General features: G+C 41.0%; 1 protein-coding gene across 6 annotated transcripts in view; it reads left to right on the top strand.

Moving 5' to 3' along the window:
- The window catches only part of NDRG3 (NDRG family member 3), a 68,268-nt gene extending 53,794 nt beyond the window's left edge, over positions 1 to 14,474 (top strand). For 4 of the 6 annotated variants that reach the window (XM_078444096.1, XM_078444095.1, XM_078444093.1 and 1 more), the window contains 8 exons: positions 2,025 to 2,128; positions 3,314 to 3,379; positions 3,502 to 3,553; positions 7,665 to 7,712; positions 10,328 to 10,363; positions 10,452 to 10,503; positions 11,715 to 11,753; positions 12,866 to 14,474. In XM_078444096.1, coding sequence (XP_078300222.1) covers positions 2,025 to 2,128; positions 3,314 to 3,379; positions 3,502 to 3,553; positions 7,665 to 7,712; positions 10,328 to 10,363; positions 10,452 to 10,503; positions 11,715 to 11,753; positions 12,866 to 13,047 — 579 coding nt within the window. In that variant the 3' untranslated portion in view covers positions 13,048 to 14,474. The remainder of the gene's footprint in view (positions 1 to 2,024; positions 2,129 to 3,313; positions 3,380 to 3,501; positions 3,554 to 7,664; positions 7,713 to 10,327; positions 10,364 to 10,451; positions 10,504 to 11,714; positions 11,754 to 12,865) is intronic. The other 2 variants (XM_078444098.1, XM_078444094.1) reach the window with 1 other exon arrangement.
- The last annotated feature ends 222 nt before the right edge of the window (positions 14,475 to 14,696 follow it).

Below are 14,696 nucleotides of genomic sequence, written 5' to 3'. Positions count from 1 at the left end.
ACCTTTCATTGAATATCTACAGATGTTCTATGTATATTAATTCAATCTAATGATCTCATAATGGGAATTGTATTATTCCCACTTTACAGATGAAGTGTGAATTGGTTTCCAGCTAATAGCATATCGAGGGAGGAGATTTGAAGCCAGATTTGTGCTAACTCTGAAGCTTTCCTCTTTCTACTCTGCCAGAGTGCCCTAGGAGAGGTACTGTGAGGGGCCTAGAGAAATTCAAAGGCAGGAAAGATTTACTTCTGATTTGAAGATCAGGGAAGGCTTCAAGGTAGCAGAGGTATCCCAGCTGGGCCTTGAAGGACAAATAAAATCCAACATTTTAGATTTGGGCTGGGGGAGAAGATCATTCCAGGAATGAGGAGTAGTTTGCTCAAAACAAGCCTTCCTTTGAATTTTGCTGTGAACCTAAAACTGCTTTTAAACGATAAAGTCTTGGGGCACCTGGCTCAGTCAGCTGAGCGTGCGACTCTTAATCTTGGGGTTGTGGGTTTGAGCTCCACACTGGACATAGATATTGCTAAAATAAATAAACTTTAAAAAAAATTTTAAATAAAATTTAAGCAAGCAAATGCTTATGTTGCTTCTATCGTTTTGAAATAGGAACAAATAAGGTTTAGAAACATGAATAATCTTACCTTCACCAATGAGAAAAAACCACGGCAATATCTTCTTTTTATCTATCAAATTTGCAAAAATTAAAAAGAGTGGTCATTTGTGGGGTGCCTGGGTGGTTCAGTTGGTTGAGCGTCCAACTCTTGATTTCGGCTCAGGTCATGATCCCCAGAGTCACGGGCAAGAGTGGCCATTTGTATTAAGGTTGTAGAGAAACAGGTAGTATAAATAAACGAGGCAGCTACATATATGATACATACATATGATAAGGAGTGATCTCTACCATCCTTTAAGGGGAGAAGCAAGGTATGTCTAGCAGACCACAATTTGTGTTTTTTATAAAAAAAGGCGGGGGGCAATTTTTATATAACAGCTTTACCTAAGAAGTCCATTAGCACTTAAGCCAGTTTTACCCCTTTTATACCATTATCACTTCTTCCCTCTTTTATCTCAAATTTTGCTATTCTACTATGTGCTTCATTCGTTATTTAATTTTATTATAATTTCTTTAGCATTTACCACTTTTCTCAGAGTGATTCTAGTGCCCTTCAGTTTCAGGTGGACTCTGATCCATTTGGTCAGTTTCCAATTGTATTCTTGGCTCACTTCATGCATACAGTAGTAAGAATGCAAACAAATATTTTCCTTATCTATATTTCTCTACAAGATTTCATGGTGACCTTTACACACACTGCCCTGGATTAACTGGCTTCCTCACTATCCCTGATACATTTCTTCCCTCCAAAGCAAACATTTTCTCTTCTGCTTAAAACCGATTACTGGATGTGTGTGTGCTTGTGTACAGGTGTACACATATGTACATATATGCTTGTGTACACAAGAACCTGGCAGCTGTTCTAATGATCTCTAGAAGGCCAGCAAGAGAGAGACGGTTGGACAATGGTTGGTTGGGAGGGAGACTCACTACACTGCATGAACTATTTGTTTCTCTTGTATTTTATACCATTAATAGTATTGGTAATAAGATTAAATAAATGATAAATTAACTTGAAAAATACAAATGGAATGTAATCTATAGATATTACTAAGTGATAGTATATATATATATATATATGTATATATACATATATATATATATATATGTAACAGTGATTATATTTGTATTATATCAGTACAGATAAGTTAATTATAAAGATTTATGTCTATTAAGAGAAGTCTTACGTTCTATTTATTTATTTATTTATTTTTTTTTTTTAAGTAATCTCTACACCCAACATGGGGCTTGAACTCACAACCCCAAGATTAAGGGTCATACCCTGTGCCCCACTTGCCATCATGAGCAGAGAGATTTGGCTTTGGGCATTGAGAATGCAAACCAAACAATATACACTTGTGCTGTAGCTCAGAAGTTTACCTGTGTCTCTTTTCACTTGTTCTAGGAAGAGTTGCAGGCCAACCTGGACCTGATTCAAACTTACCGACTGCATATTGCCCAAGATATCAACCAAGAAAACCTACAGCTCTTCCTGGGTTCTTATAATGGGTACAGTTGTTTCCTATTCCTCCACTTAAGTATAAACTAGTTCTAAAAAGATAATGGACATTGGAAGGAGAGTAGAAGGGGAAATAAACTACTTTTTCCAGTGTTGTGTAATGAGATTGCTTTCATGATGTTGTACCACAGAAAAAGAGGGGCTTTCAGACAGACAGGAAAACAGCTTTCAAGGAGAATGAATGGGGGCTGGCTCAGTTTGTAGAATGTGCGACTCTTGATTTTGGGGTTGTAACTTTGAGCCCCGTGTTGGACATAGAGATTACTTGGGGGGAGGGGGGAAAAGAATGCATGAACTGAAGGCTGTTTTGGGCAAATTCAAGTACCAGTTGTAGTTTTAGGATGTTTTAAGACAAAAAAGTACCTAAGTTACATACACACAAAAACATACAGGTAGTGTGAGGCGAGACAGAAAAACACATATAGAAGAAGAAAAGAATAGAAGTCTTGGGCCTTGATTCCGTTTCTCTTTGCTGACATCTTGTCATCAGGCAGAAGTAGCGCATGGACACTAGTAAATTCTCTTTTGTTTGGTATTCCAAAACCTACTTTCGTGTCTCCCCCAGTCATTGAGAGAGCCTGATTCTTATCTTGGGACCAGCTTTTCCAGGGTAAAAATATTAGCTCCTGCTAGCTTTCTGGGTACATGGGAGAAGATTGAGAAAATGGGTCAGCTGTAACTTACCCAAACTCACCCAGAGATTTTGAACTTGGTCTGTCTAGCTCCTTCCTCTGTATAACAGAGCCTCCTTATTTTTAGTTGAAATTAGAAAGGTTTATTAAGTACCATGTAAAACTATGTTAGTTACAGGTTTTCCCTCAAAAGTTCCCCTTTTCTTAAGGAATTTATTCCTATAAACCAGTTGGAAAATTAAACACTAGAACTTGAGGATTTCAGTAGCATTGTCATTGAGTTTTGAAGTTGCCTCTAAACTTTTAGCATCCCACTGTGTCCATCAGGGTTGAGCCAGGAACCTTGTTCCTGCTCTGTACCACTCACGATGCTACTGAGAGGGCTGCTTGTGAACAAAGTGCACAGGGCCCTTTCCCTCATCAGGTGTGAAGGAAAGAGAGTTTCATATTCCTTCCGAAACATTTTGGTTTTCACAACCAGGAAATAATCTGAATTGCCATGATTTTACCTGAAAAGTGTATTGCTTCCTTCTTTTTTTCTAGACGCAGAGACCTGGAGATTGAAAGACCTTTGCTGGGCCAAAATGATAATAAATCGAAGACATTAAAGTAAGTACCTCAGTTTCCCTAGTGAGTTGCTAAATATTTTTGCCTTTCATAGACTAATTTAGTATTCAGTAGAATATAAGTGCTGTTTGCAGAATGTCACCACTTATTTTGCCTTTCCTCAGGTGTTCTACTCTATTGGTGGTAGGGGACAGTTCACCTGCAGTCGAGGCTGTGGTAAGTATGTCCTGATGTTGTGAAGACAAGTGAAATTAAAACGCAATGAAATGGGGACACCTGGGTGGCTCAGTTGGTTAAGCGTCCAGCTCTTGATTTCGGCTCAGGTCATGAACTCACAGTTCATGGGATCAAGCCCTGTGTTGGACTCTGTGCTAACAGTGCAGAGCCTGCTTGGGGTTCTCTTTATCCCTTTCTCTGCCCCTCCCATGCTCACACGTGCCCATTCTCTCTCAAATAAATGTTTTCCAAAAAATGCAGTAAAATGTATATACAGCACACTGTTGGCACACTAGAAACCGTTGGTAAATACTAGTGTTTTTTTGTTTGTTTGTTTGTTTTTTCTTTCATTTCTGGTTACATGTGTCAGGGTTTGCTCGTTGTTATCCAGTTTGGAAAATGAATTCCTCATCAATCACTAGATTTCATCAGACGGGATCATTATTACCTTTGATTGCTTTATGTGCTGCCATTCACTTCGTGGCAAGTAGTATAACTAAACACCATTTGCTTATTGTCAGATTTCTGACAGCCTCGGCCTTCTGCAGCCACCATACACCTGGAACTGTATCAGCAGGCTGGAAGGCTGCTGAGAGACTTTATGCTTTCCTCTGCCTCCTCCTCAAGTACATAACACATTGGTAAAAATAATATATGCTCATTGTAGACAAAATGAAAAAATTAAAAAGTAGAAGGACAGGAGGAAAAATCACAATCCCGTTACCCAAAGGTAAACTGTTATCTTTTCCTCTAACATACACTGGGTGATACTAAACATATAAGGTTTGGGACCTGATTTCTGATAGTATTTTTAGTAGCCTTTTTCCATATTATAAAGTCAGTACATACATCTGTATAAGATTTAGTCTTGTAAATGTACCTTTGTTTACTTAACCTCATTCTCCAGTTGATTATATCAGATTTTGCACCATTAATAATGTTGCTGTTGAACATCTATAATGAATTTTTGATCATTTACCTGAGATAGATTTCTAGAAGTGGAATTAATGTGTCAAAAATCATAAACCTTTGCAAAAATTTTTATAACATTTGCCAAATTCCTTTCAGAAGGGATATAGATAGCAGTGTGTTGGTATCAGCAATGTATGAGAGCGCTTGTTTCACAGCATCCTGTCCAGCATTAGATTTTTAAATTTTATTAATAACTTGATAGGTTAAAAATGGTGTCCCACTGTTTTAATATGTATTTTTTTTTTTATTACAAATGAAGTTGACGTTTTTTATGTCTGCGCTTGTTTTTCCTACAGTGTATGTAACTTAGGTATCTGTGTGAGATTACTGGGTATTCTTTGACAGTCTTCACTTCTGCCCTGTTTAGAGAAAAACATTAGGGAGTAAGGCTTTTTGGAAAGGGAGTCTAGTAACTAATCAGAGGTGTAGACATAGACAAGGTTTATGGGGCTGGGGTGAAGTAGATATGATGATATATTCATACCTCCCTGAATTATCCTGTAAAACATTCTGTGTCTGGTATAAAATACATGGCACGGCTTGAGCACAGAAGTAAATGTGCTCATGTCCAAATAAATAAATAAATAAATAAATAAATAAATAAATAAATAAATAATTACCCCAGTGTTATAAAGTTATAGTGATGATCCCAGGTTTTCATGAAGCAGTTTGATAAAGGTCATTGTTTTCTAACTAAAAGGTGGAGATACAAGCTACAAAAATACCTATCAAAAACATCTATTCAGGGGGCCTGGCTGGCTCAGTTGGGGGAGCCTGCTACTCTTGATCTTGGGATGTGAGTTCGAGCCCCACGCTGGGTGTAGAGATTACTTTTAAAAAATTTTTTTCTTCATAAACATATAACCTAAAACAAGAAAAGAGTGTTGTTTTAGAAGATACCCTTATCAGAATTTTCTAATACTGAATTATTTTTTTTAACTTGCATGGACTTAAAGCAACATTTCCAGTTATTTTACATGACTATATAGATTGGCCAGTACAGCTAAGGTCTTGTTTTCTGATTTCCACACCTTCAGTGTTTATAGATAAGAATTTCAGGAGCCTGTGTGTACCACAAAGTAGATGCTCTTCTAGACAGATTTAGTCTTTCTTCTAGACAGATTCAAACATAGCTCCCTTGCAAGAGCTAGCATTTTATCCCATAGATTGGTAGGGGTTAGAAGGCTATCCATGCATGGAAGAGCAGGAAGGAACTCCTCAGGTTTTGGTACCTTTTGCTAACTGTTCTTGCTCACTCATTCAGCCTCATTTTTTGAGCTTCCTCCCTATTTGCTCGATACAGTGGAGAATACAAAAATGAGTAAGATGGAGTCTTTGCATTTGGGGAGCTGGAGAGAGTGTAGACATGTCAAAAAACCAACCATTGTGCTTGGCTCGGCTCACCAGATACGGAGAATTCTTTTTTTTTTTTTTTTTTTAAATGTTTGTTTATTTTTGAGAGATGGAGCATGAGTGGGGGAGGGGCAGAGAGAGAGAGAGAGACAGAATCTGAAGCAGGCGTCAGGCTCCGAGCTGTCAGCACAGAGCCCAATGCGGGGCTTGAACTCAAGAACCGCGAGATCGTGACCTGAGCCAAAGTCGGCGCTTAACCAACTGAGCCACCCAGGTGCCCCCGGAGAATTCTTATAGAGTTGGTAGAAATTACAAAGTGGTGAACCAAGGAAAGCATATTTATTATATTAAATCCAGATGTGGGAGCTCATTCTTCCAGAAAATATTTATTGCATATCTACTGTGTTCTCACCTATACTTGGCAGTTAGGGATCCAGTTTTTAAATTCTCCCCTTCAGAGTTAATGCGTAATTCTGTACTAAACTGGTACATTTGCTTATTACTGCCTGCATTGTCATTTGTATAGAGCAAAACTTTGGTTTGGTGATCCTGGCTTTTAAATCATCCCCTGATTGTAGAAGAGTTTTGTATACCTGCCCATCAGCAATCCCCAGAGTTCAGCCGGATTACTGATTCTTGCCTAGGTAATTTGAATAACTCCCTAACTGGCTTGCTGCCTCTGTAGTCTGTCATACAGGCCACTGCTGGTTACTTTCCTAAAACAACTCAAATCCTTTTACCTCAGAAACCTTCTGTGGCCTCTTGCCTTCTATGGTCAGCTCCAGTCTGCCTCCCAGACTTGCTTCGCTTCGCAGTGCGTCTTCACACCACACTTACTCTGCAACCCACACGTGCTCTGCACATCCACTTCACATCACCTGGTCCTTTGCTTATGCTTTTCCCTTGACTCTGGAAGCCTTCAGACACCTACCTCTTCTCACTATATCTCTTGAAATCCTGCTTATCCTTCTCTACTCGCTCAGCCCAGTTGTGAAATTTTGAAGTGATGTCCTTCAGCCTCGTATTATGTATTTTCACCCCCACTAGATTCCAGGCTCTTAGCAGTGTTTTTATGTGTGTGCTTGGCAAGCATGTGTAAGAAAAAAGGAGAGATTTAGTTGATCAAATTAGCCGTAAAACATTGCTGAACCTGCAGATTATGTCCCTAAAACATTTTCTTTGAGGTCCCTGCTTCCATGGATCTAAGAGTATAAGATACCAAACATGTAAATACATAGGTTGTAATTCTTTATTATGATGACTGCTGTGAGAGAAGAGAACATAGAGTGGTCAGTATTTAGGTGGGGCAGTGAAAGACCTTGTGACTCAGGAAAGAGGGTGTGAGGAATGGCAAACCCAGGACACAGGAAAGGGGTAAGCTGTGGGGTGGGGTTGAGCGGGGGTGAAAAGGGCTTAGTCAGGGCCATTTGTGCTGGGAAGCCATCAGGACCCCAGCTGGTGAGGGCCACGGTCCAATTCACATTTTAAAATAGGTAACTAACCCCCAAGTTATGTAGCCAGTAGGAGAAATTAGATTGAACATTTAGTTCTTTACATACTCGCAACAGATTCAGAAAATGAAATTAGCCAGACTTTTTAGATTTACTCAGAAATAATCAGATGTAAAATGCATCACATATCTCTTACTTTGTATTTTGGACATTTCTTTGGCTGATTGAGCCATCTCCAAACTGAGCTTTTGATCTTGGAAGATCATTCTCGTGCCAAGCTATTTCTTATTTTTCTAATGGTTCATAAAATTGTTCTCTCTCTCTTTTTTTTTAAGGTTGAATGCAATTCTCGCCTGAATCCTATAAATACAACTTTGCTAAAGGTAAGGTGTTTTCTTTTCTCATTGCCAGCCAATTTGTAAGTTAATTATACAAGGTTCAAATTACTGTATTTCTGGAATAGTTGCCCAGAAAGAAAGAAAATTTCTCTCTCTCTGATTGTCTGATTCTCTTTTTTTTTTTTAATTTCTTTTTCCTGAGTATATTCTCCTTGTAGAAAATTGGAAAAAAGAGAAAAGTAAAGAACAAAATAAATAAAAATTACCCATAATCCTACCACCCAAAGTTCTCCTCTGGTAAAAATATTGGTGTCTTTTTCCTATACACTTTCAGTGGATTTATTTTTTAAATTTATTTATTTATTTTGAGAGAGAGAGAGAGAGAGAGAGAGAAAGCGAGCAAAGGAGGGACAGAGAGCAGGGAGAGATGAATCCTAAGCAAGCTCCGTGCTGTCAGTGTGGATCCCGACACTGGGCTTCGAACTCACAAACCATGAGATCATGACCTGAGCCGAAACCAAGAGTCAGATGCTTAACCAACTGAACTACCCAGATGCCCCATTCCTTTACACTTTTTTTTTTTTTTAATTTTTTTTTTCAACATTTTTTATTGATTTTTGGGACAGAGAGAGACAGAGCATGAACGGGGGAGGGGCAGAGAGAGAGGGAGACACAGAATCGGAAACAGGCTCCAGGCTCCGAGCCATCAGCCCAGAGCCTGACGCGGGGCTCGAACTCACGGACCGCGAGATCGTGACCTGGCTGAAGTTGGACGCTTAACCGACTGCGCCACCCAGGCGCCCCCCTATACACTTTTTACATCATTAAGGTCATCGAATATTTACAGCCCTAGGTCTGTTTTCCTCAACTTTTGATATGAGCATTTTCCCATGTCATTAAAAACTTCATAAGCATTATTTAATGTTGTGAGAATTAAGATGGAGGGAATTATTTACATGCTAAGTCCTATTGTATTGGTAAGGAAGCTTCCAATAATGTTCTAATGAAGGGGGTGGGTGCATTTTCTTTCTCTTAGAGCAGATAGAGAACAGCTCTTATATTAAATTTCTGAAATCAGTATCAAGTTTCTTCCCCTATTCATTGTACCCCAGGCAAGAGTGTCAACCTCGCTTTTTCTACAGCCTGTAGTAAAATGTTCAGCCTGACACACTGATTTGAATATGGATTACTGTATTGAAGTGCTGATCATATGTTGCTTACTGCTACTTTTTCAGCCTGAAAGACCTCTGATTTCTTCCCTTTCTCTTTGAAGTGGCTTGAAAGGGAAGTCCTTTCACCAGAAGTAGGCCATAGTTCCTGGAAATAGAACATGGGGTTAATGCTCTGAGGCAACAGAATGCAGAATGTTCTGAGGTCCAAGTGGTTGATGAACTGGTTCAAAATAGGAAGTCTTTTTATTTGTTTTGTTTTTTAAAGCATATGGTTTCAAATAGTTTTTCCTGCAGGTTTGAATCAGTATTCTGAAAGCATAAAACTGAACTCCGTAGTATCCATGGATGTGGTTATTTCTGGGCAAAAATGCCCACCACTCCAACTATTTAATAGGCATCAAGCTTGGAAATAGTTGCTTTTAATATTTTCTCTCTACGTGTGTTAACTGTTTTATGTCAGGTTTTGACTCTTAAACTTCATGAAAATATAGCATGTGCCAGTTAGGTGTGTTTTATACTTAAATCAGGGTAAATGTTTGTTCCTAATATTATTATTAGAATTTTAGGGCACTGCCTCTTGTTAACCTCAAATTCCTGTGCCTTCTGCAGCATTCCCATCTGCTAAATAACAGTCCCCCAACTCAACATTTTCATGCTAGTGAATAGAAACGATGGTTTATATCTTTTTCTTGAAAAGTTCCAGTCAGCCTGTACAGGATACTGAGTACAGAATGCATAACAGCTGGAAGGAAGAGGGTAGGCCCGTGGTTGGCTGTCATGCCTTAGAAACAAGGCATGTTTTCTGCAGATTGGCAGAATCTGCTTCACCTGGGAGCTTATTGGAAATGCAGGTTCTTGAGCCCCACCCCAGACCTATTAAATCAGAATCTCTAGGGCAGAAACCCAAGAATCTGAGTTTTAACGAGTCTTCCAGGTAATTCCAATGCTTGCTAACAAAACTCTGCTCTAGAAATCCTTGCACACGTGAGAATAACCAGCTATAAATATTTACAAAGTGAGAGCCTCACCAAATCCAGCTTTGAGAGGAAAGTGAGTTGGCCAAATTCAACATCACCATCTGATTGGAGAAATCCACTTAGTTGAAGAATGAAGATACTAGGATGAAAGGGAACTTACAAAGCATGGTACTCTGAGAAGTTAGGGTCACACTGTTTGAGGACTCTGAAAGTAGCATTCTTCAAGGTAGTGGCAAAACCAGTGAAGTAGTGATAACTTCACTGTCACCCTTAATGGAAAATTCTCACCCTGGGCCTGAAAATCAGGCTGTACATCTTACTAATTAATAAGTAAATAATCTTTTCAGATTTATATCCAAGGTTATTGTTAGGATATGTCTTTGTATAAGAGTGCATTGAGGAAACATACAATTTAGTTAAACATTAAGTTAATCCTGTCCTATTTGAAAAGACTCATGGATTCTCAGCACATCCTCTAAGTTTAAGTACTTACATTTTTCTCCTCTTTTAGATGGCAGACTGTGGTGGGCTACCCCAAGTAGTTCAGGTAAGGAGATTGTTTTTTTACAAAGCACTCATTTGATTCTACTTCTCTGCCTGTGCAAAGATTAATACCTTCTTATTTGTTCCCCTAGCCTGGAAAGCTCACCGAGGCCTTCAAGTACTTTTTGCAGGGAATGGGCTACAGTGAGTAGTACAAAACTTTCTTTCTAGCAAAAATTTAATGATAATGGGGTCATTTTGACATCTGGGGAGCCCACAATTCTCAAGGCATAACCTCTGTGGTAGCCAGCCTAAAGTCAAGTAAAAAACAAAATATTGATGGAATATTCTTCTGTATGTATATATATAAGGTGAGCTAACACTTACTAAACACTTGCCTTGTGCCAGGCGTTCTGTGTTTATAACCTTAAGAGGTAAGTTCTGTTATTAGTCCCATTTTATAGAAGAAGAAACTGAGGCTTAAAGAGACTAATAAACACATTTCCTAGGATAACAGTTCACCTGCAGAACTATGATTCAGACCCTAGCAGTCTGACTCCAGAGTCCATCTTTTCAACCACTGAGACTTAGGCTTTCCTAAACTTGTGAATCTGAAATTTGCAATTTGAACTCAGCTGGTAATGATGCCTGGCCTAGAAAAACACAATGGAGACTTCAGAAGAAAAGAGTAATCTCCTCAGTTACATCCGCCCCACAATAGGAAATGAACTTGCAGAGTAGTTTAGAGTGAGTCCAAGGATGTGTCCATATTGTGTGCCACTGTCCTGGTCTCTTGTATTGTGAGACCCCTCAGCTTTCTCATTTGTCACAGACTATTCACACTTGCTCCTTTCTTGGAATTTTTAAGAAGAAAAAACTCTCTTCAACCCAGGTACAGAGCTCCTTACCCAGTAGGGTGATTTTTTTTCCTGTCTTTGGTATAAGTGTGGTAAATGGCCATTGGACCGCTGCCTGGGCAGCAGCTGACCCCTGGGTACAGCCCTGTGCCTGGCAGGCAGACTGTGTATGTCTCGTCTAGAGTGGCTGTGTCATCCCCGTCTGTGAGCCACTACCAACCGAGCCCACACCCACATCTCTCTGGCTCACTGGGAGGAGTAGTCCCTTCCCTACCCGGTTTTCATCCCTTTCCTAGGAAACAGCTGATCTTCCAGCCCATTTCTGATCCAAAACAGATGGCTGTTGGCAGTGTATGGGGAAAACATTTGCCCTTGGCTAGTTGAGAGAAGCATCCTAGATGGTAATAAAATATCAGTCAGCCTCACCTCTTCTCTGGGAGCTTAAAATAAAACTTTGTCCCTTAAAGTATTCTGTCAGTGTTTACTAGGCAGCCGAGGTTGCCACTTGGCACTCTTGGATCACTAACCTGCCTTTTCCTGTGTCCATCCTGCTTCCAGTCCCGTATGTGCAGCTCAGTCACCTGAGCACCGAGTCAGGTACCTTCCTCTGTGCTGGCCCCGCCCCTGCCTCCCAGCCATGCTCTCCTGGCTGTATGGCTGCCTGCAGCATGTCCGCGGTTTTCCTGTGCAGTGAGAGCCCGATAGAACGTGGCTCGTTGTTCCCTAAGAGGGTTAGCCTGCAGGTCCAGCCCTGGTTCCCCAGGAAGAAAGGAGCGGGTTGTAATAGCCAAGCTTTCTCTTATCATCCAGATCCAGGGTCACAGCAGTACCCAAAACTTTATAGGCAGGGCCCCTCTTCCACCACCACCTACTGATCCTTGCATGAACCCCAGACACAGGAATTGAAGGGTAGCCTTGATTCTAAATAGGAATATCAGAGCCTATGCGTGGAAAACTTGGCAGGTGATGGCATCTTTTGACCCCAGCATTGAAATGACAGCTAAGGGAGTAGCCAGTGCCTCAGGAAGATAGGCAGGGAAGTTATGCCAGGTAAGGCCGTGTCCTGGCCAAGCTGGAGGGACCATAGGGTCAAAGCAGTCGTAGAACAGTAGTCTGAGTGAAACACCCACTCTTAGAGTCCTTCCCTTGCAGGCAGCGTGTACCTTGCTGTCTGCATAGAGGTCAGCGCCAGCCCACCTGTCCTCCCCTACACCCACACCTTCCTGGATGTCTCCTCCCCAGGTAGCAAGGATAGCCTGTGGACACGGATGGTAGTCTTGTTGTATCGGGCTTGCACTGTGTTTGTGAAACACCTTCATACTTGTGTGGTTCATCTTTCTTTTGGTTTAGTCTTGCATGCACTGCAGGTTTTGGTTACCCATCTGGGTTCCCAAAGCCTCCTTCCTAATCACTGTGTGAATGGCGTGGGCATAGCTAAGAGGCTGTACTCTGGACTTAGGTTTCCCCTCATTCTACTATAGACTAGAGTTAGCTGAGATTCCAATCAGATCCAGAGGATTAAATGAACCTTGCATATAGCCACTCACCTAAGCAAACAATGCAAATTGGAGATGGCTGTATCTTGTCCTGGGTCTCCCCTTAAATGGGTTGGGAAAGCTAAACATAAAGCAAAGCCTTTGGTGAAATTTCTGGATTAGCTAAGCTTAGCCAGGGCTCCATCTTCTAGTCCTCTTGGTTCTTTCTTGCAGTACCATCTGCCAGCATGACCCGGCTCGCCCGATCACGAACCCACTCAACTTCAAGTAGCATCGGCTCTGGAGAAAGTGCCTTCAGCCGATCTGTCACCAGCAATCAATCAGATGGAACTCAAGAATCCTCTGAGTCCCCTGATGTTGTGGACAGACACCAGACCATGGAGGTGTCCTGTTAAGCAGATGATCCTCCCCTGGACCATGCAAGTCCATCCTCCTTCAAACGACCACTCCATAATATAACATTTCATCCAGCAAACTGGCATCTACCTTTAACTCCTGCATGGCCACTGACACTCTCTGGTATCCTGGATTTATCATTCTCTCTGCTTGCCCACCCTCCTTTTTGTATGTACCAAGAACCACTTCCTTGCCATTACTATAACATTCCAGCATCTTTAGCTGATCAAATTTCCATATCTTCTCTTGCCAGCTTTTCTTTGTGCTTTCCCAACTACGTATCTGACAAGATTCTTTGATCCTGGTGTATGTGTGTGAGCACGCGTGTCTGTGTTTGTGTGTGCATAGTTCTGTGATTTTAGATATGCTTTCTTGTAGAGCTTCTGCAAAAAAAAACAAAAAAAAGGGGGACTTTTTTTTTTTTCCGTTTCATTTTCAATGGTGTTTTTAAGGGAAATCTACAGAACAGGTTTCTAGGCTGGGTAGACCCCTGCATTCTCTTTTGGTTCCAAATTAGTCAACAAGGTTTGCAAAGTGACTTCAGCAGCTCTGAGGAATGTGGAAGATCATGATTACTATTGATTGTGACCAATAGAAGGAAGCCTGTTACATAAGAGAGGCAGGCAGGGTGGCCAGCTACCTTGTTCTGTCCAAATGCATTCACATATGTTATTCTGTAAATAAAGGGGAAGGATAATATTCTTTTAGAAGCCCAGGAATGATGAGGTTCTGATGCAATATGGAGTTTTCCTAAGAAGTGAGCGTGGCTTAATTACTGGACTCTCTTAGCACAGGAAGGTGGAAAACAAAATATCAGGCCTCCGCTCTGCCAGAGCAAAACTGCTGTTGCTGCAGTGTCTGATACCACTTACCAGATATCCACAAGAAGTGCCTCCTGAGTCTGATGAAGAGTGTTTCTCCACCCCTCAATCCTCAGAGAAAGGAGAGGTATGGCCTGAAAATTACATAGATGGTGAGGAAACAGCTGGGGGAAAAAGGCACAAACATCAACGGAATATCATGTATAATAGGCATAGCCTTGACTTCAGCTGACTTAGTGGATGCTAAGTGAAATTGGTACAGAGCCCATTTCTCAGAAAGATTTTTGACAGTTCTTTAAAAAGAGAGGCAAGGGGCTAGTCTATAAGGACAGACTATGCAGGTACAGTTGTGTTTAGTGGAATGCTGTGTGAGGGGTCACAGCCAGCCAGAGTATCACTGGGAAGAGGATGAAACCAGCTGCCGCACAGCAGGGCCCCGGCTCGTGATGGCATCAGATGTAAGCTCAGGGTTAGACAGTTACGAATCTTAGGAAGGGGCTATTCAGACACACTGTTCGCTTTCTGCTGAGATAGGGAATGCGTCACTCTGCCAGAGTACAACTTTTTACAGATTATTAAATAAAGCTGTATATGTCTCATTGTTACCTGATTGCTGGTGTTATTTCTCTCAAGCCACTCACTGGGGTTCAGGGTGGAACCAGGGTACTGTGTTTTGGGGCTTCATGCTGGGCTTTTTCACATACTGATCATTATCTCACCCAAGAAGAAATGAAGACTCCGGATAAATGATTTGCCCAAGGTCATAGCAGTAAGCCCATCTAGGAGTGAACTCCAGGCCCATCTGACACACTGCTATTCCCCTCAAA

Source organism: Panthera onca, chromosome A3, assembly GCF_046562875.1.
Source record: "Panthera onca isolate mPanOnc1 chromosome A3, mPanOnc1 haplotype 2, whole genome shotgun sequence".
In the NCBI taxonomy this organism is placed as follows: domain Eukaryota; kingdom Metazoa; phylum Chordata; class Mammalia; order Carnivora; family Felidae; genus Panthera; species Panthera onca.
The sequence above is the reverse complement of the archived record's forward strand: the minus strand, read 5'-3'. Positions and strand labels throughout refer to the sequence as shown.